Source organism: Balaenoptera musculus, chromosome 15 (genome assembly GCF_009873245.2).
Source record: "Balaenoptera musculus isolate JJ_BM4_2016_0621 chromosome 15, mBalMus1.pri.v3, whole genome shotgun sequence".
NCBI lineage: Eukaryota > Metazoa > Chordata > Mammalia > Artiodactyla > Balaenopteridae > Balaenoptera > Balaenoptera musculus.
In genome coordinates, this window is record NC_045799.1 from 58,483,655 (window position 1) to 58,507,389 (window position 23,735).

Sequence of the window (23,735 nt, forward strand, 5' to 3'; positions counted from 1 at the left end):
GGTGTTAAGAGCTGGAGATGCAATTGGTGGGCACAACTGTAGGTTCCTTTCCGTCTGGTCCGTTTCCCCCATTGTGGGACGGGTCTCACACAGGGGTGGCCTCGGGGGGCGCGCAGACCAGCCCCGAAACGGCAGCAAAGCCCGCAGTGCCAGAGTTTCTCCTTTTCCCACCCCCTTCCCACTCCTCTGACTGTGCCCAGGAGCATGTCACAGTCGGGTAGTGTGACCTCAACACCTTTCACGTACCTGCCGATCGCCCTTTCTAACTCAGAGCAGGCCTCGGGCCACAGTGAGTAGCCAGTCAACAGTCTTTGGCTGAAACATAAAAACTTTGTTACTGTTGGTATCGCAGCCATGCTGATTTCCCATTTGCAAGTAGTGTTAGAAAATGTATGTTTTAGGGAATTCCCTGGCGGTCCAGTGGTTAGGACTCGGCGCTTTCACTGCCGAGGGCCTGGGTTCAGTCCCTGGTCGGGGAACTAAGATCCCTCAAGCTGCGTGGCATGGCCAAAAAAGAAAAGAAAAGAAAAGAAAATACATGTTTTAATATATTTACTTAAGGTCCAGTTACAGAAAACTCTGAGGTGAGTCATAGTACAGGCAGCACACGGTCATGGCAGGAATCACGAAGACGGACCGTGTACGGCCGAGGTTGAGGAAGCCCCGCTTGAAGGGGCCTTTCAGGACATGGAGGGCACTCGGTATGGCAGCTGTGCTTACAGCCGGCCCCTTCTCTCCGTTCCAGGCATGGATCCTGAGAAACTCGAGCGGATCCAGCTGCCGGTGCCCACTGCGGCCGAGAAGACGACCTACAACCACCTACTGGCTGAGAGACTCATCAGGATCATGAACAACGCGGCCCAGCCAGGTGCCCGGGTGTGCGGGTGGTTCACAGGGGTGGTGGAGTTACGGGGACCAGGCCCCGCGCTGGCACCAGGAGCCCTGGCTTCTAGATCTGGCCCTGCTGGGAATCCAGGCAGACCTCAGCCATTCCCCTGCCACATACCCCTGTGTCCTGGGCCACCCAGACCCCTCCCGTCCAGCTGTGTCTTCATCTCGGGGTCTCCTCCTCTTTCCTTCCCCCATGGTGTTTGTGCCAGACCCTCTCTTTCTTCTTCCATACTCAACCCTGCTTTGGTCAGTTTTGCCTGTGTCTGCAACCCTCCTCTTGGGGTGGCCCAAGGCCACATTTGAGCATGAACTAGGCTGAGAGTGTGAGTGAGGGGGAAGGTTGATAATACGAGACGTGCCCGGTGTCTGGCACGTGTCAGCCTAGTTCTGAGGTCTTGGCCAGCACCGACCTGCAGCCACAGTAGGGGCTAGAAAGAGCAAGTGGAATGAACTAGCACAGTGGTTCTCAACTGGGGGCAGCTTTGTCCCCAGGGGACATCTGGCAATGTCCAGGGACATTTTTGGTTGTCACAACTTGGGGAGGGGTTGCTCCTGGCATCTAGTGGGTGGAGGCCAGGACGCTGCTAAACATCCTACAGTGCACAGGACGGGCCCCCACAGCAAAGGATTATCTGGCCCCAAATGTCAATGGTGCTGAGGCTGAGCAACCCTAATTGCAAGGCAGGGAGAGAGGCCATCGGGGCGTGAGTGAGTGCGCAGGAAAGGGCCGGACGGAGATGCAGCCTGGTGGAGAGAGAGCCGCTGAGCTGAGTGACCAGGAGCCGTCCAGGGGGCGGGCCCCGGTCAGGCTCAGGAGAAGGGCAGCGGTCCAGGGTTGTGATTGCAGCTGAGGACCTCAGAATCAAGGGTGGGGGGGTGGCCAGAAGCACAGTGTGACTGCTGCGGAGTGAGTGCAGGGGCTTGGAGAACCGGGTCCAGGGCCTAAAGGGTATCGGTAAACTCAACAAGTGTTTATTGAGTGCCTCCTGCATGCCAGCCTCTGTATGCGAGGGATGAGGGTGTAGGAAGTAGGGGACAGACGTGGATCCTGTCCTCCAGGAGCCACGGCTGGGGGTCTGTGAAGTCCCGGCAGTCTGGGACTCCATGTGGAGATGGAATGTAGACCTCAGTGTGGGTTCAGGGCCAGAACTAACACTGTGGGGCTCACAGATGGTTTTTAAAGTCACAGGAGGAAAAAAAAAAAAAAAAAAGTCACAGGAGAGGAGAGAGGCATGTCTAGGACTGAGCTCTGGGCCACTACTGATCTCTGGAGGTGACATAGAGGGGGAGCCAGCTCCAGAGCCTGGGCCAGGCCCCGCGTGGGAGGGGGAGGGCCAGGAGGAGTGTGTCCTGGGTGGCAAGAAAGATGTGGGTGGCTCAGGACCGAGGGGCGCTCGGTGGAGTCAGTTTCCACCGGAGGTTAGTTGGGGGAGGCGGAGCACGTTCCTGAGGATGGTGGCCCAGGACCGGTTGGCAGGAGCTGCGTGAGCTGGACGTGCCTCGGTGATGGGGAAGGTGGAGCATGGCCTGGGTGTTGGGGAGGAGCCTCCACGGTGGGGAGGATCAGCAGGCCCCCTGAGGACGGTGTATTTCTGAAGAGAAGAGGTTGGGGCAGCTCAGAGGGACGATCTGGAAGCTTCGATGAGGCCTCAGGAGTTTGCTGCTCCCTCTATTGCCCTGGAGAGATGGGCCAGCAGGAGGAATACTCAGCAACTTGGCAGGAACTTGGAAAAGAAGAAGGGTCTTGGTGGAAAATCACCGTCCGCTTGCCTGGAGGCAGCAGGAGGGGCGTTTCTGACCTGGCCCACAGCGTGGCTCCGCGGAGGGGCAGGCGGGAGTGAGACTGTGCTCCGGAGAACTCCTGAGCTTGGAGGAGGGCGGGTGGGCGCTGCCGGGCCTGGGCCGCGGTGCAGAAGTGGTGGTGGGGCTGGGCCCGGGAGGACGGCCGAGCTGAGACTAACCAGCCTCTGCCCGGGTGGCCCCTGGGGTTGTGTCATGCTTAGGAAGGCCTGGTTTTGCTCGTATGTAACCAGTTCATTTTTGGGCAAACAGATTCCCTCTTCTCACCTGTTTGCAGCCCTACCCCCACCCCCGCCCTAACACACACACACACACACACACAGACACACACACACACACACACACACACAGACACACACACACACACACACACACACACACACACACACACACACACACACACACACACCATTACAGGCCAGCCAGGGAGGTGTGCAGCGGTGTGTCTGCCTTGAGTTTTTCCCCAGTGGTCCATCCTGGTCCCTGTTGTTTCCAAGACCTCGGAGATGTGGCCTAGAAACTACCCCCTCTCCTGGCCCCTCCTTCCACGTGGAGGCCTCTCCCCAGAAATGAGATTAAAGACTGAGGGGGAGTTTGCTAAGAGCAGGATGCCCTTCAGTCAGGCGGTCACGGGTGCTTTCTAGGGACGATGCCAGATGTGAGTTTTGGCATTCAGGGCACCTGGAGTCCACCACAGCCCAGGGTGAGACTTGGGACAAGCCACTTCACTTTTCTAAACCTCAGCCTTTAGAGCACCCATTGCAGTGGGGTTTTAGAGAGACTCCTTGAGGGAGCGTCTCTAAAGCATCCAGACCATGCCTGGCTCACAGCAGGACAGCAGGCTGTGTTAGTCAGAACTTGGTTGCAGTTGACAGAAACCCAACTGAGACTCGCTGAGACAATACAAACAAACAAACAAGACTGTTGGCTTGTGTGACTTCACGTCTGTTGGGCGCTGGCTTGAGGCACAGCTGAGTCCGGGGCTCGAACAATGTTTTCAAGCCTGCCTTTGGGCTCTGTGGCCTTCTGCCTTGGCCAGATGCCTGCCTGCAGCTCCCGCCACCTGTCCGGCTCTGGACTTGCTGTAGGAGAGACGCTGGGCAGCCTGTTGGAAGGGAGGACTCAGGGTTCAGTTTGTAGAGCACGCTGGTGAGGTGGCCACTGCGGACTGTAGTGCTCGGGCCATCAGGGCCCCACCGCTGTCCCTGTCCTCTCCGCAGCCCAGCACGAGGAGAGGGTCTCGAGCCTGGTGGTTCCAGCAAGTTGTGGAACTGAGCCTTACTGGCTGTGACTGGCTGTGACTGGCTCCCTTGCTCGCCCCCTACCCAGTCACTGTGACCAGGGGGCTGGATGGCCCTGACCAGCCTGGGGGATGTGCCCACCCCTGGGACAGGGGAAGCAGGACCAGCTCCACCCAAATCACATGACCGAGAGCAGGGCTGGTGGCTCTCCAAGGGAAACTGGGGGTGCTCGTCCCTGAAGAAAGGGAAGGAATGCTGGACAAGCAAAGTGACCGCAGATGGCCACTTTCTAGGCCTTCAGTAATAAGTAGTTACCCATTTTTCCTGCCTCCCCTCCCTCCATAAGGGGACTTTGGGTAGCATTTGGTATAGGCGGTTTTGATGAAAACATTCAATTGTAATTGATTGGGAAGGAGGTTGGCACATGGGGGTTCCCTCTGTACCCCCACTGGATGTCGGGGGACCTGCCAGCTGACCTGCTGACCTCCAAGTCGGGAAGGCAAGAGACTGCCTGTGAGGGCGTGCAGCCCGGGGTGCGCGCGGCTGACCCTGGTGTGCTCTGCAGATGGCAAGATCCGGTTGGCGACGCTGGAGCTGAGCTGCCTGCTCCTAAAGCAGCAAGTAGTGACCAGCACAGGCTGTATCATAAAGGACGTACACCTGGCCTGCCTGGAGGTGAGGCCCCCTTCCTCCTGCGCCCGTGCCCTGGGGGAGGGTAGGAGGAGGTCTTGGGAAGCTGCTGCATCTGGTCCGCAGCCCGGTCCTCAGCACCACTGGGAGGAAGCTGGGCCCCAGACCCCTGCCGCCCCCTCTACCCACTTGCTCCCATGGACCTGCCCTTCCACTGAGATGGGCCCGAGAAGCCCACTTAATAGTGAGTTTTAGTAGTTCTCTTGTATTTGGCTCTGTATTTGTCTCCAGGATTTTTTCTTTTTATATTATGGAAGTTTTATATGTGTACAGATACACATTTATTTATTTATGGTTTATCGTGCTACTATGTTCATTCATTGTTTTAAATAGCTTTCATTGTTTTCCCTCTTATTTTCCATGTTTATTTTAGAAAGTTTAGAAACTACAGAGAGGTAAAAGGTAATGATAGTTGACACTTCGGTGTGTGTCTTTCCAGATACCACATACACTCACACACACGTTTACAAGTGAAGTTTTCTTTTTATAAAAACAGAGTCATCAAGGCCATATTGTAGAACCCGTTTCTCTCATGTAACTGTGTATCAACAACTTTCCATGTCATCACATTGAATCGTCTGTCCTTTGCCCGTTTTTATTTTGAGCGCCTTTTCCCCCACCCCCTTATGAAGAACCACTTTATAGATTAAGATTATTAGCCCAGCATATGTCTTATATAGACTCAGACTTTAGAATTCGTGATTTACCCAACTCACTCGCCTCGGTGAGACCTGCCCCCTCACACCCTCCCTCTCTTTTAACAGGGAGCCCGAGAAGAAAGTGTCCACCTGGTGCGGCATTTCTATAAGGTAAACTGCCAGAACTCAGGGGTACAGCAGTGTGTGTGTGTGTCGTATAAACCAGACTGTAGTGTCTTCAGTTATTTCTTACACCCTATGGGTCCTGAGTAAAAATGTTCAATTTCATCCTCTCCGGAGCAGTGGTCTCTGCACTTATCTGTCCATGCTCTTGTATCAGTACAACTTTTGAGGACTCACCCCTAGTATGGGACTGTTTATTTATCAATTATATATGAATTTGTTTATTGATGAATTTACATGTAAATGATGAATTATATACAGATACTCATATGACTAAATAATACATATGAACTTATGTGTTCATGAATTACATATGTTTATACATATAAAATTACTGAATTACATATGAGTTTATGAATTATATGCATGTGTAATATTTATATACATGTACAGGCAGACCTCAGAGATACTGTGGGTTTGGTTCCAGATCACCACAATAGAGCAAATTTCACAATAAAGAGAGTCACGCAAACGTTTTGGTTTCCCAGCGCTAATCAAAGTTGTGCTTACACTGTACTGTGGTCTGCTAAGTGTGTGATAGCATGGTGTATAAAAAAAAGTACATACCTTAATTAAAAATACTTTATTGCTAAAACATGCTAACTATCATCTGACAACACAGGGTTGCCATGGACTTTCAATTTGTAAAAAAAAAGTCGGTATTTGTGAAGCAGTAAAACAAAGTGCAATAAAATGAAGTGTGCCTGTGTGCACATACAGGCTCTAAACATTTATCATGAATTTAGTGAGAGCTGGTAAAGGACCACCGTAACTTTCAGTATTTGGAAAACTTGTAGATCTGTCTTCAGTTTCCAGATGATTCGTTTTAAGATACTGCATTGTGATGGTTTTGTTTACCTCTTTTCTTAAGGCATAATATAGCCTTAGGCAAGGCTCATCATTTGTCAGCAACAGTGGATTAATCCATATGTCAAGCCGGCTTAGTAGTTTCTGACTTTTTGGCCTCCACATCATATCTCTCCAGATCCAGTGAGTGGTGGTTTGCCCTTGTACTCTGGCTGATGAAGAGATCCTCCCTGGAGGAGGAAAGGCGTCGGCCCCGCCCTTTTCTCATTCACTTGCACTGTTATTCATTGTTTGTACTCTCCTTAAACTGCTGTGAACTAGATACATATATGCATGGGAATCTTTTTCTTTGTAAGAAGCTTTTTAAGCCACTGCCCATTATTGTCAGTGTTCGTTGAGATAAAACCAGGTCATGTAATCTGGAAGTGTACCTCGCCGGGATCAGATGATGCCACGCAGCTGCAACACGGTGGACGTGCCCAGACAAGGGTGGCACCACTGTGGGCCCCACGCACCAGGGCAGAAATCCCAGTCTCCCCTTAGACCGGCCCAAACCACACTTGGCCTTGCAGTGAGGATAGGAGTCCTCGGCAGAGTCATCTTTGAAGCTCTTTCCAGTATAACTGCTCTTAGTTTATTCCCCTGCCCCCCCACCCCCACCCTGGCCCCCAGAAAGCTTCTGGATTGCAAAAACAGGAAGACATATAGGTAGGCATCTTCCCAGAGGATTTTTCTTTCTCACTGACAAAAGGAGAACTGCAGTTGAATTGCAGCTCCCTTCTCCCAACCCAGATTTTTCTCTCTTGTATCCTAAAAGGTTTGCACCCTAAGTACAGTATCTCACAAGCTTATGGATATTCTCAAGGGTTGCTATTTCTGTGGTTATTGCATGGTTCTCACACCACACAAGAACTTTCAAGTTTACCTGTGGTTCTGATCACTGGAAAAACATATAGAGGACCTATTGCTTTTCCCACCCCCAACTGTGTGTGTGTGGCCGGGGGGGGGGGGGGGGGGGGAGGGCGCTTAGGAGACAGGCCAGCTCTAACAGCCCTGACTCGCTCAGCCAAGTCTCCCCTGCCCTCCCCCGCTGCGGTCCTATCCAGGGTGGTCATAATGACCGTGTGCATCAACTCATTTTGTCTTCCTATTGCACAGACGTGGGCTCTCATCCCAGTCTTGCAGTGAAACAAAGAGAGGCTCCAAGAGGTACGGCTGAGATTGGCCCCTGGTCTTTGTGTCTCAGAGCCAATTCCTCCCCGCCACCCTGTTCTGGGAGGGACCTCCGGGGCAGAGTCATCAGGGCTGCAGGAACTCCACAACCCCAAAGGCGCGCCTCAAAAACAAATGGAACAAGCCGTATAATTTTAGAGTTAAGCATATTTAATCATACTCTTCCTTTCAGAGGTGTGGAGCCTCTTAGCTTTAACATGACAACTTAACCGAGATTCTTATTTTCTCCAACCATTCTCAGCAAGCAGATGACGTTAAATACTTGAAACATTAACCCTTTTTATATTTTAAGTATATATGAAGTTATTTTTGTTGTTTTTAATTAACTGCCTTGACACTAGAAATCTAACTACACATGCTTGAAAAAAAGGAGAAAAGTGTTGAGGTGCAATTTGATATTTGGGCTTTCATTTGGGTGTGTGTGTTCTTATTCACGTGTGTATTTCACTTCCTGGTGATTTACGAGAACTAGCTAATAAGAAACAGATGGCCCCAAAAGCCTCGAACTGGAGTTTATAATACTTTGTTGTTTATGGGGAAAAAAAATGTGCATAATCTTCTCTTTCCTTCCTTTCTTTTTAGGGAGAAGAAATCTTTTTGGACATGTTTGAAGATGAGTACAGGAGCATGACGGTGAGTGAGGGGCCAGACGCGCTTGTGGGTATGCAAAGCTTGTCCTGCCGAACCAGGGGAGAATTCGTCTCATTCGGAGCTTTCCGTCGGAATGGCAGAGACTGGTGGGGAAGTGCATTGAAAACAGTGCCTTTTGATCCCCACCAGTGAAATTTCAGATGACATTCACTCCCCCTAAGTTAGGCTGAGTCATAAGTTGGTTCAGAAAGATTCACTTTGATATGAATAGTATTTGATTGAGGACTTAGTCCGTGTCAGGTGTGTACAGCATGTCATACATGTGAAATCTCTTAATCCCCACGTCAGCCTGATGGGAGTCACTGCTATCATTATCCTGCTTTTGCCGATAAGGAAATAAGAGAGAGCTTGAGGGAGGTGCCCACATGTGCCCAGCCATTGAGGAGCAGAGCCGTCACCTCCCAGTGTCCTGCCTTGCTCTGCATATTGTGCTGCCTCCTTCTTCTCTGTGCCACCAGAATGTTCCCGCACCTGGCTTTTCCTTGAGCCTGCAGTGCCAGCCCGGGGTCTTCCCTGTCTTGCAGAAGATTGCAGGTTGCTCTGTTTTGTTCATTTGCCTCTGCGTCCCCATAAGCACCTGCCCCTTAGCTGACACTCAGTAACTAGATGATAAATCGCCCTTTTCATGGACAAAAGAGTGAAGTGATTCGGGAACTTTACAATAAACCCAAGGGTTTAAAATGTCAGAAAGAAAAAGACAGCGTGTGCTGTGTAGCTCCCTGGGTCCCTGGCTCGTCTCTGGGCTTCTGGATGGCTGGGCCCTCACCACATCCTCGCTCACAGCACGTCTGAGGCCTCGCGGAGCCTTTTCAAGGGAAAAGTGTAAACTGGTATAATTCACCTCCAGAAATGCCCCAGCAGTGACCAGGCCTCCTCTCGGTGCTATGTGAGCTGCCCGTGTGCGCCTCACACCTTTGATGGCCACACCCCGTTATCCCCTCGACCCCCCCCCAAAGAGTGTCTCAGTCTTCTACTCTTTGGACCATGAATTGGAGTGGAGTGGAGTCAGTGGTCAGCTGCCGTCTTATGTTATGCCCGTGACGTCCCCTTCCACAATGTAATTCTCCAGAAGTTTGGCTTCTTGTTTGGAAACGTAAGGCTCGTGTGTCACTTGACAACACAGAAAAGCTTGGGCTCCTAAACCCCTGCACAGTTTCTGCTTTTGCTACTTACTAACTGGAACCCTGGGCGGGTTGCTTACTTCTGAGCCTGGATTTTTCCATCTGTAAAATGGGGCCCAGACCACACAGCTTTCCAGGCTGGTTGTGAAATACCTAAGGGCTGCTTCCTATAGAGGTTCAGCACACAGATATTCGGTTCCCCTCCCTCCTGCCCTAGGGAGCTTCCTGGGTTTTGTTTGTTTGTCTCAGTGACACATTTATTGCATGTTTTGCACAAAGCCTGGCACTCTAGGGAAGTAACAGCTGACATATACCCAGCCCCCGTATCTGAGTCGTTAGCTCAGACTTAAGGAAACCAGCACTAAGCTCAGCGAAGTTGGGACAGGCTCTCGGGTGCTGCCAAAGCCAGGCCTTCACTTCTGACCCTTCACTGTTTTTCCTGTCACCTCTTGCTTCATGCAGAGGCATAATGGGCAGGAGTCCTAGAGGGGGCTTGTTGGGAGGTGGTTGAGAGCGGAGGGGTGGAGGGAAGAAAGTTACGAGGGAGCCGAAGGCAGGCCAGGAAGGCCCTGCGGGAAGGCTGGTACCCCAGGCGCCCCGGGTGGGCGACAGGGCTCTGCCACCCCCACTCTGGCGTAAAGGAATAGCGACGGTGGACCTCAGGCCTTTGGAGGAAGGCTTCACGGGTCCAAAAGAAGGTAGGCAGCGCGTGCAAAGGGGCTCCCTGTTCACCAGGTCTCTGGACGGCCGGACCCTCTCCACAGCTCTGCCTTGTTTAGTCAGCTTTATGTTACAGGAGGGAAAAGAAAGTGTGATATGATTGAAGCCCACTTTCTAAAAAAAGGAGGCACGAAAAAGCTTATGATGCTTAAAGGAGTAAAATTAATTCTATAGAATATTTACCTTTGTGAAATGTCATTCCTTTATGATGCCAGGTAAATGAAGTGTCAGTGTCCAACAACACGTGCACATTAAGGGGTCAGTACTGATGCAACAAAGTTCCAGGAGGGGAGGTGATGTTAGCATGTGTCTTGGTAATCGGAGAAGACTTCCTGGAGGCGGTGTGGAAGGAGGCAGGCAGCTCTGCCCTGGCTGGCCCAGTGGCTGTGGGCACGCGCCCTCCCTCCGAGCTCAGCGATCCCCTCTGTAGTATGGGACAGCCCCGGCACCCGCACAGTAGGAGGTGAGCCCTGCAGGGGCCTGGCGAGTAGTAGGTGCTTAATAAGTGACTTGGTTCTGTTACCCCAGCTTAGAAGCCAGGGAGGCGAGGAAGGAAGGGGGAATGCGGGTTGTGTTGTGGAAATCATAGTGGGTCTGGAGCCGGGCAGGCCTGGGTCCGTGTCATGGTGCTGCCACCAGCCGGCTGAGTGTGCCCACATCCATTCCTCGGCTTCCCTGAGCCTCCGTTTTCTCTGTAAGTTCGGCAGCCTCCCTGTTGGGGTTGTTGGGAGGCTTGGACGGGGCCTACGTGCAAAGCCGCTAGTTCTCTGCCTGCCCCGCAGTCAGGTCCCCTTAAACGGGAGCCACGTCGCTACATCTGCTGTCGTCGTATTGGAAGTGCCAGCGAAGGAGGCGGGCAGCAGTCAGGCTTCCGCACACGGGGCAGACCACCCTAAAGGGACCACCGTAAAGGGCTGGCCTCCTTACTGAGGCCCCTCTCCCTGCTCGGGAGGGGAACAAGAGGGTGAGAAAGAGGAGCTTTTCACAGCAGGGAGGCAGCTTCTCCAGAGTGTGTGAGCTGTCACTGCAGATGAGGGGACATCTGCAACTTCGAAAACAACAAGGCACATCTCTCACATCTGGCTGCCTCGAGGCTTCACTCGGTCTGAATCGAGGTTGATGTGCTCTTTAATATGTGCAGATGGAGGTGAGAGGCCAGTGTCACCTGCCCCTGCCCCTTCCTCCCTTCAGTGAGCTTCCCTCCGATGTCTGTCTTCTAGATGAAGCCCATGAATGTGGAATATCTCATGATGGACGCCTCCATCCTGCTGCCGCCAACGGGCACGCCGCTGACGGGCATTGACTTTGTGAAGCGGCTGCCGTGTGGTGACGTGGAGAAGACCCGGCGGGTGAGTGGGCGCTGGACGCAGCCTCTCCTGGGCTGCTGCCCGCCAGGAGCACCTCCAGGGCGGGGGGCAGAGGGTTTCCGACCACATCCAGACCTGCCTTCCAACACGCCTTCAGAAGAGCCAGAGCCCCTCCCTCGCACCGCGCCACCAGGCCTAACTTCCCCAGGCGCGCTGCGCTTTGTTAAAGCAGAGATTGAAATTCCATCCTATCTGGCCCCGGATGCCGGATGTCGGATGTCGGTGGCAGGCAGGCTGCCTTTGCTGGTGCGGAGCCGGTCCCAACCCCAGAGCTCTGAGAGAGGAAGCGGGGCCGGGCTTCTGCGAAGGAGCATGGGGGGGGTGAGCAGTCGACATAGTGCAGGTGAGGCTGCTGTGAAAGCAGCCCCGAGAGGCCGGGTCCCCCAGAGATGGCGTGGTGTTAAGGTATCTGAGGGATCTTGGGGGCGAGGCACACGCAAATGCAATTGTGATTCTCGCTGGCCTGCAGGAGAGGTGTGTGAAGAGATTAGTTCTCAGAACCCAGCTGCAGTGTGCGCTTCCGTTATCAGCACTTTTTTTCTGAAGCAATCTCCCAGGGCTGTTCGGGGTATTTTATCTCCCTGGTAAGATCAGTTTCTTTCTTAGAAAGCACCATAACCTTTTCCTAGAAAATCGTTCCCTGGAGATGTGGCGGTTAGTGGATAAATTAGAGGAATTCATTGCACTCGGCTCCCGTTATCAGGCCGCACCTTCCTCTGAGTTAATCCAAGTGTAACCAGAGTGGCAGAAGTGTTTTAACCTTTAGATTTTGAGGGGCGGGATTGACTTGCTGGATCCGCCTAAAGCAAGAGGATTCCATGGCCTTCCTGCTGGCGATTTTGCCTCAGATGCCTGGCCGGGTGGGGGTGGGGCACAGAGGAAGTTGGACCCGTGTCTGCAGTCAATCCACATTCCCTGCTGTCTGACCAAACCCACAGCCCTCACCGCAGGACCCACCCTCCCTCCGGGCCAGTGACGCCTTCCTTCCTTGTGCTTCCAGCCAGGGCTATGGGCCCCGTGGCCGGGCACACGATTGTTTGCGAGTGGCAGTGTTTGCACTGGGCATCCTTGGCACCGGCTTTTACGGGGGGGATTGGTTCTGACAAATGCATGTCATGTCTGCACTCCTTCATGGAGTGGACATGCTCACCCTTAACCTTCGGTTGGCCTAGGAGATGCTCCCGAGCAGGGTAATGGCAACACACCCAGTCAAGCTATTGTGTCCCCAGGCCAGAGAGGACCCGTCCCCAGGTCCTCCTTGGACCCTGAGCCGGAAGGTCCAGAAGGTTGTGAACGTTGAGAGCTGCTGCTCTGGGTTGCATCCTGCCTGCTTTTCGGTCCACAGTGCGTCAGGTTTCCTTAACAGTCATCTGAGCTCATAGCCTGTGTGATAAAACAGATCATTCATATCAGTTCTTTATATGAATTTCCTCACGTAATTCTACAGCCACCCTAGAAGGTTGGCGCTAGTATTATCCCCATCTTGCAGAGGGATAAACTGAGGCACGAAGAGGTCAAGTGATTTGCTCAAGGTCCCCCAGCTAATAAGTAGCAGAGCCAGAATTCAACCCAGGCAGTGTGGCCATTCTGACCCCCTGCCTGCCACTGCCGCCTTCATTGTGTTTATTAGCCCCACTCCTCAAGATGGGAAGAGGCAGCGCCAGTCCATGGGCCAAGGCCGTTTCTAAAGGAAAGTGGGGTCAGGTCCCTCATCCTACCCGGGGAAGGAGGTGGAGCAGCACAGAGGGCTGGTCCTTGAGCCGAGACTGTGGGGAAGGGCTGGGCAGCTGGGGGAGGCAAAGGCCCAGAAAGACGTGGCACATTCACACAGGCTATGAGCTCATATGACGTGGCACTGCTGACGAAGAGGGGACCGTGGCTGGAGCCCACCGTGAGGGAGGCTACGTGGGAAGTGATGGGGCTGGGAGGAGCTGAAGGAGGCAGTTCCCAGAGGCCTTGGAGCCCAGCGAGGACCTTGGCCTTGTTGGCTGGTTCCTGGCATCATGTCCTGCTGGCTTGGGGCAAACGATCTTGATCCACAGGAGAAATTCAGGGGTGAGGCGTATGGCAGAGGGAAGGTTGCTTGGGCTTTGGGGTTCCTGCTCCCTTCTGAGCCACTGTCTCCTCACCCAGAAAGCAGCAGTGCCTGCCCTGCCAGGGTCCTCAGGAGGACTCAGCAATAAGGCAGAAACACAAAGGCCAGTAGGTGCCTGAGGTTGGGGTTCTTCCTCCCTTGCCCTCACATCTCTCTTAGTTCAAGTTCCCAGGACTGTGCTGCCCGCCTCCCTTGCCCCAGATGGGCTGCACGGCCCAAACTGCTAACTGAAGCACAGGCAGAGCCCCTGGGACGTCTGGGCTTCCCTGGGGTCGCTTGTTTGGCCTTCGTCTGTCCGGTGAGTTTATAAAAGCAACTCCCAAGTCCGAGCATCCGTGGGTTTAGAGCCAGGGAGAAGGTGGCAGGATGAGATAAAAGGGGGCTGGCCACCTCAAAGCAGAGCCATCCACCTGAGAGAAGCTTCCCTTTGTGACTTCCAGGATCCATTTCTGAAGGGGAATTTTGACCCCTCGCCCCAGTCCAGTTCCTGATGCAAGGCAGCTGTCTGGAATCCTCCAGAAGCTTAGCTCCTCGGCCCATTTCAAGCATCAGAACACAGCAGTGTGCTTTGAATTTGAGCTAAAGGAAGTGTATGGTTTAGCAAGCAATTGAGGGCTTATGTGGTTTGTTTCATGTTCTTTGCTTGTATCCAGAGAACATTCCATCTCGTCCTGTTGGATTCAAAGGTTTTCCTTCCCTTTTTTTTTTTTTTCCCTTCTGCCGAGTATAGACTTTTCTAACTTTTAGGAGGCTGACCCTTTTCAGAAATCCCACCCTTTATTTTCCTTAAGGACTTGTCAAAGTAGTTCAAACCACCCTTACTGGTAAATCATTCCTTCATACGTTTGTCAAAGAGCCGCTGGACTCCTGAGGGTGCAGCAGTGAGCAGGGCATGCGGCCCCACCTCGGGGCCTCTCATCGCATGGAGAGAGGCAAAGTTTATGAACAAGTGTGATACCAGGCTGCAGTGAGGGCTCTGAAGCAAAGAGGGGGCACTGCTTTGGACAGAGTGATCAGGGGAAGCTGCTCGGCCAAGGTGACATCTGAGCAGAGACCTAGAGAGTGAGAAGGAGCCAGCCAGGCAAAGATGTAAAGGAGGCACTTTCCAGACAAAGGGAGCAGTAAGTGCAAAGGCTGCGAGATGCAAAAGAGTAAGGCGTGTCCAAGGAACGGGGTGACTGGAGCGGAGCGAGGGAAGGGGTTAGGAGAGGAGGGTCAGAGCCTTGCAGACCACGGGGAGACATCTGGCAATAAAGTCATGTTTTCCCTCTTGCCTTTTGCAAGTTACACCATTTATCCTATCATTTGACATGTTTATCAAGCATTTTCTAGGCACTGTGCTAGATGCAAGAATAGACAGAAAACAAATAATACAAAATAAGACCAAAATAGCAAGAGTGCCACTGAGCCATCCCATCTAAGAAGGGAAATTCATGTTGAAATGAGGTCACAGGAACTACTGGCATCTGATGAGGACATGCATGCATAACCTTGGACTTGAGCTGGACCCACCCCACATGGAAGGGCAGTTGAGAGAAGCAGTTAAGAAAGAACACAGGCTCACAGACCAGTCAAGGTTCAATCAATCCCAACTTTAGCTGTGTGACCTTGAGCAAGTTACTTAACCTCCCTGAGCCTCAGGTTCCTCATGTGTCCTGCCTCTCAGGTCTTGCCCAGAGTAAATGGGAGAGAGCAGCTGTGAGGTGCCTGAAGAGTGGTAGAGCATTCTAGCATCTTGAGTGGGAAAGAAACAGTCCTTAATGATCTAAACCTACTGAAGCTTAATGCTAGAGAAAATAGAGTTAGGGAGAGGACTTTCTGGTGAACACCCAAAACTGAATTTAAGCCACTAGCCATCTTTTTTTTTTTTTTTAAACATCTTTATTGGAGTATAATTGCTTTGCAATGGTATGTTAGTTTTTGCTGTATAACAAAGTGAATCAGCTATACATATACGTATATCCCCATATCTCCTCCCTCTTGCGTCTCCCTCCCATCCTCCCTATCCCACCCCTCTAGGTGGTCACAAAGCACCGAGCTGATCTCCCTGTGCTATGCAGCTGCTTCCCACTAGCTATCTATTTTACATTTGGTAGCCATCTTTATGGAGTAACCATGGAAGCCATTATGAAATAAAGATATTTGCATGAAGTTTTATTTGTCCCTCCGTTCGTTCTGTGTCCCTGTTCCCTCGTAAAACCACAAACAGTTTTTGTGTTTATCGCTATTGACATTGAGGAAATAGGCTATTTTGCTTTTACTCTTTGGATGTATACCATGCATTAAAGAAAATACAATAACATCTCATGAAGTTTCGAAAGTAGGGGGAAAGAATTTCCTGTGATTTCATCACCCTAAACAAACAATACATTTTGTGTGTCTCCTCCCATTTTTGTTTGCAAACACATCTTTTCATGGTTGCGTGGGGCATGGGCCCATGGACTTGCATTCATCCTTGCTGCTTTTCTCTCTCCATTGTAGAGCAAGAAGTTTTTTATACTGTGATACAGTTTTAATAAGCCTAATTTCTTAACTGCTGCATAAAAAGTTTATCTGGTGACTTTTGCCATAATTTACTCTGGCATTTTCCTGCTGGTGGACATTTTGGTTGCTCCCAGTATTACATTATTTTCAACTAAACTGTAATGAGCAGCTTCACAAATACAGTGTTTCCTTTCTTTTGGCTTATTTCTTTAGGATAAGTTCCCAGAAGTGGAATTTCTGGTTCAAAGGGTATGAACATTTTTTTGTGTGACTCTCTACATATTGCCAAATTGCTTTCCCAAAGGGCTATGCCCACTTTAAACTGCTTCAGCACTCTTTTAAGAATGACTGACTTCCACGGCCTCAGTGGGCTCCTAACCTGAGTGACTGTCGCCTGAACTCATCAGCTTGCACACGCGGCAAGGGCAGCGGAAGAGAGGGCTCGGACCAAGCGTTGCTCCAGGGCTCAAGGTGTCCCCTCCACTATCTCCCACCCTGTGATTGTGGTGGTGGGCACTCCATTTCCAGAGCTCCAGCCCAGGCTCGGGGGATCCACGTGACTCGCCTGACCCCAGGATGAACCAAGTTCTGTCTGACTTGGAAGCCATCCCCCACCCCACTCATGGGGCTCTCCTTGCCAGGGCTTACTCCCAGCTGCGTGGAAGCAAACCGGAAAAGTCTCTTCTTTATATTTGAGCTTGGTCAGCCATCACGCCTTTCCAAATCTAATCTCTTCTTCCAGAATCAGTCTTCGTATCGTTCTATGAAAACACCTCAAAGAATAAGGATGCCTTTTTCCTTTTCAGTAATACTTTTAAACTTGCACATTTATTTAGCAAAGTCAAGAAAAACACTCAATAAGAGCCTGGGCCCTAATCCTTCAGTCTTTTGAAGGCAAAGGCATGTGGTTGGAAGAACACAGACTTTGGAGTCTGGTTATTAGTTGAATCACCTTGGGCAGGCTGCCTAACGTCTCTAGGCTTTGGTTTCCTGTCTATAAAATGGGAACCATGCAGGGTTGTTAAAAGGCTCGAACGAGGTGACACAGTACAACTCTCACCTGTACCTGGCAGGCCATGGGTAAACAGAGGGAGCGGTTATTGTTTTAGAGGGCAGTGGGATGATCTGATGACCCTTATCCGGGTATCTCACCTTTCTTTTGTGGATTCTCCGAGTTGTGGGGCTGGTCACCATGCCTGCCAAACCCCATAGATGCCCATGGGAGCCCAAGTGGAGTACTTGGCCCTGTGGGAACCTGCCCTCACATTCATGGGTGTGGGCTTCTCACATGCTCTTCCTTCTCTTAGGAGTTGGGGCAGGACGCAGGAAAAGTATTATTGGGGGTATTTATTTTGTTTTATATTTTTAATTATTTTATTATTGTTATTATTTTGTATTCCTGGAAATATCTTCCATTTTGTTACTTGAAGAGCAAAAGCAGATGTTTCATCAAAAAGGTCTACCTTAGGAGCCCAATTCCAGGCTCCTTTAATGTTGGAAGGTTTCTGGTTTTCAGAGTGATCGGGCTGTAGGAAGCCACACACGTTTCTCCTTTCTCATCCCCCAGCTTTGGTCCTGCTTGATTTCTTTGCCTTCAGAACTCCGAGAGGAATGGGTTTTTGACACAGAAAAACCCTTCTTCTGTTTTATTTCCTTTTTCTGTTTTATTTCCCCTCATCTCCGAGGTCAGGACTCCTTACTTGAGAGCTCAAACAGCCAAATAGTTTTAAGTGACCACCCACATCTTGGGCTTTCTGCACTTGGGCTGGGTTTGAATTCTCTTGTGTATATGCCTAAGTGACACAAGTATCAAACATTCCTGGTTTCAGCCCCCACCTCACCTCTCTCAAGTGTGAACTTGATCGCCCTGCCCCTCTCAGCTCCATTCCTTCCTGCTTAAAATCTTTACATTGCAATAAGGTGCCTATGGTGCTTGGCACGCAATTGGTGCTTAATAAAGAAAACCTGTGTTGCTGGGTTTATAGTGAAACTACAACTCTTTTTCTTCTGATTATTACAGATGTCTTTATGAAGACTGCACTTTAAAACGTTAAAAACAATCCGATCAATGCCACCACCACCACCATCATTATCATATAAAAGCTTATCTTTTCTCTAGTGCTTCTGGTTGACAGAGGAATACCTGACCTCAGAATAGGTCCAGGAGATAGGACTGTTCTTCCAGTTTTCTGCATTAGGAAATTAAGTAATTGGCCCAAGGTCTCCTGCCAGTTCTGGGCCAAGGCAGGATTAGGGTTCAGAGGTGCCCACGGGCACCCTGGTTGTCTGGGTCATCGGGAGCCAGTGCAAGCCTGGCTCTTTGCAGGCAGTCATCTGTCCCCCCCGTCTCTTGCTTTGGGAGGCACCTTGTCGTATAAAGGGCAGCCTCCCGTCTCAGTGACCCAGGCCTACAGCCTCAGAACTTGGAAACAAGAGGACCCAAAAGCGGCCGCGTGGCTCACCAGTGGCGACAGTGGTTTGTCCCCGTGGCCTCCCCGTGCCCAGATGTGGAGTGGCGGGAGTAAGGGGCGGCTGCCCCTTTACGGACCCCGTGCTGGCTGCTGCCCCGCCAGGGTCATCTCAGAATCTCCCAGCAGCCCCGTGCGGTAGAGACTCCGCCCCCATTTCACGCAGGAGCGAATGGAAGCTCGTGGGGGTCAGGGGCCTTGCCCAGCGTGGTGGAGCTGAGAGTCCAACGCAGACCTGTATGTCTGACTCAGGAGCCGTTTCCCTCGGGCAGGCCCACCAGCTACGAGTCAGGGCAAGTGGCCCAGAGGCCACCTCCCCTGTGGCTGCCCCTCCCCTTCCTGGCCTCTTGTTGGTGGGCAAGTCAGCCCCAATCTAGGACTCAAGGGGAGGGTACCTCCAGAGCAGGCTAACGCCAGGGTGAAGGCTGCTTTCTGCACAATCTTGTCTGGTTTCCAAGGCCTGGGATTCTGCTTTGTTTCTGCTCTCTGGAAATGCCTGCTCACGCTGGAGTCCGCCAGGACTCCTCCTCGATGGGCCAGGAATCCCTGTGCTGATGGGGGCCACCTCTGTCCCCAGAAAGCTGGCTGGGGAAGTCTGAGGGGCTCTCGGGGCACTGACATCACTGCACACTTGCCAGGTGCCAGGTCCTCTGCCCTGTCAGTGGCACAGCCCCTGTTGTGAGGCCAAGGGGCCGAGGCTCCCGGGTGAAGGGCTGCCTGGTCTGGCCGGCGCTGAACCCCACCAGCATCTCACCTTCTGTCTCCCTCACCCCCACATTCAGTAGGTGGGTCCTTGAAACACTCATGGTTTGGATTTCCAAATTCCGTGCTGGTTTAGTTGGAAGAGGCCTGGTTCTTGCCCTCCGTAGATGTGAGCCGGGGGCAGGTCACTTGGCCTCCTTGGGTCTCAGTGCCTCATCTGCGAAGCAGGGCTGCCTGCTGAGCAGGGGGTGCCATGAAGGTCACATGACACTAGAGGAAAGGTCCCGGCGAGTGACAGGTGCTCAGTGAGGTGAAGTGGCCCAAACCTGAACCTGTGGATAATTGAAAACAGGGTGCATCCTGGATTGTTTTTTATCTTGGCTCTGAAAGCACCAGAACCATGACTGAGAGAGGGGGGCTTTATTTTGTTTGTTGTAAATCAAGAGTCACTGTGTGATTTCTCCGTATGGAGCATCTCACCAAAATGACTTCAGTTTCCATCTTCTCTGCTCTCCAAACTGTTGGTCCAGGCCATCCGGGTGTTCTTCATGCTCCGTTCCCTGTCACTGCAACTGCGAGGGCAGCCCGAGACCCAGCTGCCACTGACGCGGGAGGAAGACCTGATCAAAACGGATGACGTCCTTGATCTGAGTGAGTTGGTCACCCCAAGTCACGGCGGGGGGAACACCACCAGGCTGGCTCACGCGTCGCTCGGAGGGTCATGTGCGACCTGCATGTTGTACTGGGATTGATTCGTGACCGTGAGCTAACAGAGTGTGCTTGTCACACGAAACTCTCGAAGAAAGGGCCCTAGATTCTGGGCACCTTGAAGTCAGTCTGTGGGCCCTGCTTTCTGGAGACCAGTGGGCGCTGTGCGGGGGTTTTGCTGAAAGATCTGTGCATGGGGATTGGGGTCTCAAGCGGGGGTGGGCACAGCTCCAGGATCCCTACCCTCCGTATAGTCATAGCAGCACCAGTCTGATTGGTTTTGTGTATTAAAGGTTGTCTGTATGATTTTAATGAGGATTCTAAAGGATTCTGCTGCTAAAACAAAGGAAACTTTCAAAAATGCAAATCACCAGCATTTAGGTAAAGATGATGGCTTTGGAAGCCAGAGAACCATGTGCTTAGCCTGCAACCCTGGGCTTCTTATTTAACCACGCAGTGCCTCAGTGCTCTACTCTGCGGTGTGAGGCTGAGATTTAAAGGAGACGGTGGGTATAAAGCCTGGTCATGTTCCCGTAACCCTTCTCATATTCATATAACTCTCTTTTTCCTCTGTTTGCTGTGGGGCACGTGCACACTGATGGGCAAGATAGTTTTTTGTTTCTTAAAGACATTATGATATTTTAGGACTCTTTGGTTATAAGAGACAGAAAACCCAACTTCGACTAGCCTAAGGAAAAAGAAAGGGGAATTCGCTGATAACCACTGTAAAACCAAAAGTAGTCTGCCTTCAGGCATGGCTAGATCTAGGTACTCAAGCAATGTCATCAGGAAGCTGCCACCCTCCATCTCTCAGCTCTGCTTTCCTTTGTTCTGGCTTCATCCTCCAGAGGGCTCTCACCAAGTAGTGACAAGATGACCAAGATCTGCTGAACTGGCTAAGCGGCGCTGACAGAAACAGAGCTTCTCTTTCCCTATAACTTTTATAGAAGTTGGCTAGGCCAAGGTCACATGCTCAGCTGTGGTGCTGGGAGGTGGGACCTGTTCCTTTTGAACCCCATCACCTGGGGGTGAGGAAGGAGGGGGCCCTCAAAGGAAAATCACAAAGAAGAGATGGGAGCTGGAGAGGCAGGAGCAGCAGATGGCCACTCTGTAGTGTACGGTGATGAGAGGGCCCTTGTTTTAAATCAGCGTTAATGAAATATAGTTTACATCCAGTAAAATTCACCAGGTTTTAGTGTACAATTGAATGAGTTTTAACAAAACTCATTCAATTGTGTGACCAGCAATTATGATATAGACCACTGAGGGCTGGCTTTTGAGCCAGGTACCCTTGCCCTGCTCTGTATTCCCTCGGGCAAATGATTGAAACCACCACAACTTCTGTTTCCTCACCTGTAAAATGAGGATGATCTTCCTTACATTACGGGGCTGTTTTGAGACTTGAGTGAACTGTAATATGAAATAGAATATGACCGAGCATAGTGCCTCGCATATGCTCAGGAAACCGGAGTATTACCCAATAATCAAATGCGGTGGTGCCTATGAAGAGCAGGGCACGCTGCCTGACACATGGAAGGTTCTCGGTAAATGATTATTATGGGTTTTACCTGATGTCCAACTCCTTATTCTTGCCTCCTCTTGGTTTTTGCTCTTTTTTCCTTCTCTCTCGGAAGAACAAGGAAGCTGCGTCCCCTCTGTGCTCTATGCCCATCTTCTTTGGCCCTTTTCCCCCTTGAGAAATGGTCACAGGGGTTTCTGTAAAGGTTTAAATTGATGGAATTGGCTGGAGAGACCCATAAACCCATCTTTCTCTGATTGGATTCAAGGAAAGAGAGAGAAACAGTGTGCTTTAAAGGGGGCCACTCCATCAAGGCAGCAAGAATGTTTGCATCCGTGAAATGGAATTAAATTTTATGCTGGGAATTCATATTCCCTCCCTCCTCCCGCTAGGAATGGCCTGCTGAAACAAAGGTTAAAAGTATTTCACTTATCAATTTTAATTGATTAGATTGCTAGTTGAGATCACTTAACTGAGCCTTTTTGGGTAGTTGGCCATTAAGAAAGTAATGGCTGTCTGTCTTTACCCAGCCTGATTGCAAATTATGTCTTTGCTAAAGAGGGTGCCGTCCAGAAAATACTATGAATTACGGATTTTATGAGCATGTGGTACTAGAGTAAGATACGCACGTGTTGACTTTTCTTTTTGGTGTTTATTCTTAAATGCTGGAGCTTCTCACCTTCCATTGGGGAAAAATTAACATGCTTTGCACTTCACAAAGTGCCTTCCTGTGTATACTAAAGGTGGGAAACCTCCTAATGTAGGTGAAGGCATTCGTAGTTGCTGAATGTTGGAGGCTGAGCTTGCTTCTTATGAGGTCGTGTTTTGTCTCCCTGAAGCTTGAGGAAGCTGACTCAGGGAGAAGTGTTTGGAGGTTGGTCAACTTTTATCTAAGGTGAGAGGGTCTGCTTAAAGGAATACCAGCTCTGCAGCAGGAAGAGACTTTAAGTGTATTTACTAAACTTGTCACACTTTGATAAGAAACCACAGCATAAGAGCACTCAGAAGCCATCCCACATGTCCAGCAGCCGGCTGGGGGGGGCCAGGTGTGGCGGGTGAGCTCTGTCAAGGTGGCTTCCAAAGAAGAGCATCAAAGAGGCCGTCACCCCTTCAGAAAAAAAGTGAACTGTGCTGAAGGCCTGTTTTGTTTTCACTGGAAAGAAGTGTGGTGTGGGGAGGAGGTCAGGACTGGCAGCCATAAAGGAAGGAGGGGAAGGGGAGGGAGGGAAGGAGGGAAGGGGGAGGGGAAGGGAAGGGGGAGGGAAGACTAGAGTAGACTTGACTAGGTAGAATCGATTAGATTTTAGAGGGAACGTAGAGTCTCTGTACATGCAGGCTTCAGCTTCAGTAGTTTTTGCCCTTGTGCTAAGCCTCATTTCCTTGGCTCCATCGTTTCTCTTTTAACCACCCCTGCTCCCTGCCGCCCCCAGTGTGTTAAAGCAAAGGGAAGACATCATGTTACTGCGTCTATAAATACTTCTCTCTAACAGGTAAGGACTTCGGGTTTCTCTCCTTGGTTGAATTGGTTGCCACTGTTGCAGATGGTGAGCTTCCCCAGCCCCGCCGCTGCTCTGGGTGGAGCCCGCAGACGGGCCCGCGCTCTCCTGTGTTCCGCCCACCTAGCCCCGTTGACATTTGATTTTGCAGCCCCTGCTGTAGTTGGAAGCAAGCAGCTTTGTGACCTTGCTCAGGGTCTTAATGCTCGTGAGGCTCAGTGGCCTTGCCTTTAAAATGGTTCTAAAAGACCTTGCGAGGAGGGCTGTTGAAGATCAAAAGAGATCACGTTCATGAAGCACGCGGCGCCCAGCTTGGCGCGTAGCAGGTGCTTGGTGAATGAGAGCTGGCGTCCCCTCAGCAGCTGCTGAATGAACGAGATAGAACTCACACTGTGGGGTGCTGAGGGGTTGGCATTTTCTGCTTTGACAACATTTTGAGGAGCGCATCCTGAAATATTTAAATCAGTTCATCACTTGTAAGATGGCGCCGTTTTGGGGGGTAAGAAAGATGGCTCTGGCTGCGTGGGCCCAGATGAAGGGCGCTGTACCGCATCCAGGCATCCAGGCGGGCGGGCAGTCCTGCACAGTCACCGCCGGGCCTGCCGACCGACAGCCCAGTAGTGCTCTGAGGACAAGCAGAGGAGAAGCCAGGTTCCTGCCTGTCTGCCTGCGTCCAGATAACATGGGCAGTGACAGTAGGGGAAATTCCCCCATTATCCAAACACCCAAAAGAGATGCCAGGCAACCAGGCATCCTCAGGAAGCATCCATGTGGGCACTTGACATTTACATAGTTGTAACCATACCACGTGCGGCACGCACCTAATCTTGTATTCTGGTTTTTTAAATCCATTCAGCGAAACCCATCCATTAATTCAGCTACTTACTGAGCACCTGCTGTATGCCAGGCACAGTGCTGGGA

General features: G+C 51.3%; 1 protein-coding gene across 10 annotated transcripts in view; it reads left to right on the forward strand.

Annotated features, from left to right (window-relative positions):
* The window catches only part of CLEC16A (C-type lectin domain containing 16A), a 213,248-nt gene that overhangs the window by 85,875 nt on the left and 103,638 nt on the right, over positions 1-23,735 (forward strand). For all 10 annotated transcript variants that reach the window (XR_005016419.1, XM_036825124.1, XM_036825125.1 and 7 more), the window contains 6 exons: positions 746-868; positions 4,498-4,607; positions 5,387-5,431; positions 8,066-8,116; positions 11,196-11,324; positions 19,622-19,742. Coding sequence is in view for 9 of the 10 variants with exons in the window: in XM_036825124.1 (XP_036681019.1) it covers positions 746-868; positions 4,498-4,607; positions 5,387-5,431; positions 8,066-8,116; positions 11,196-11,324; positions 19,622-19,742 (579 nt within the window). In the remaining variant the exon portion in view is untranslated. The remainder of the gene's footprint in view (positions 1-745; positions 869-4,497; positions 4,608-5,386; positions 5,432-8,065; positions 8,117-11,195; positions 11,325-19,621; positions 19,743-23,735) is intronic.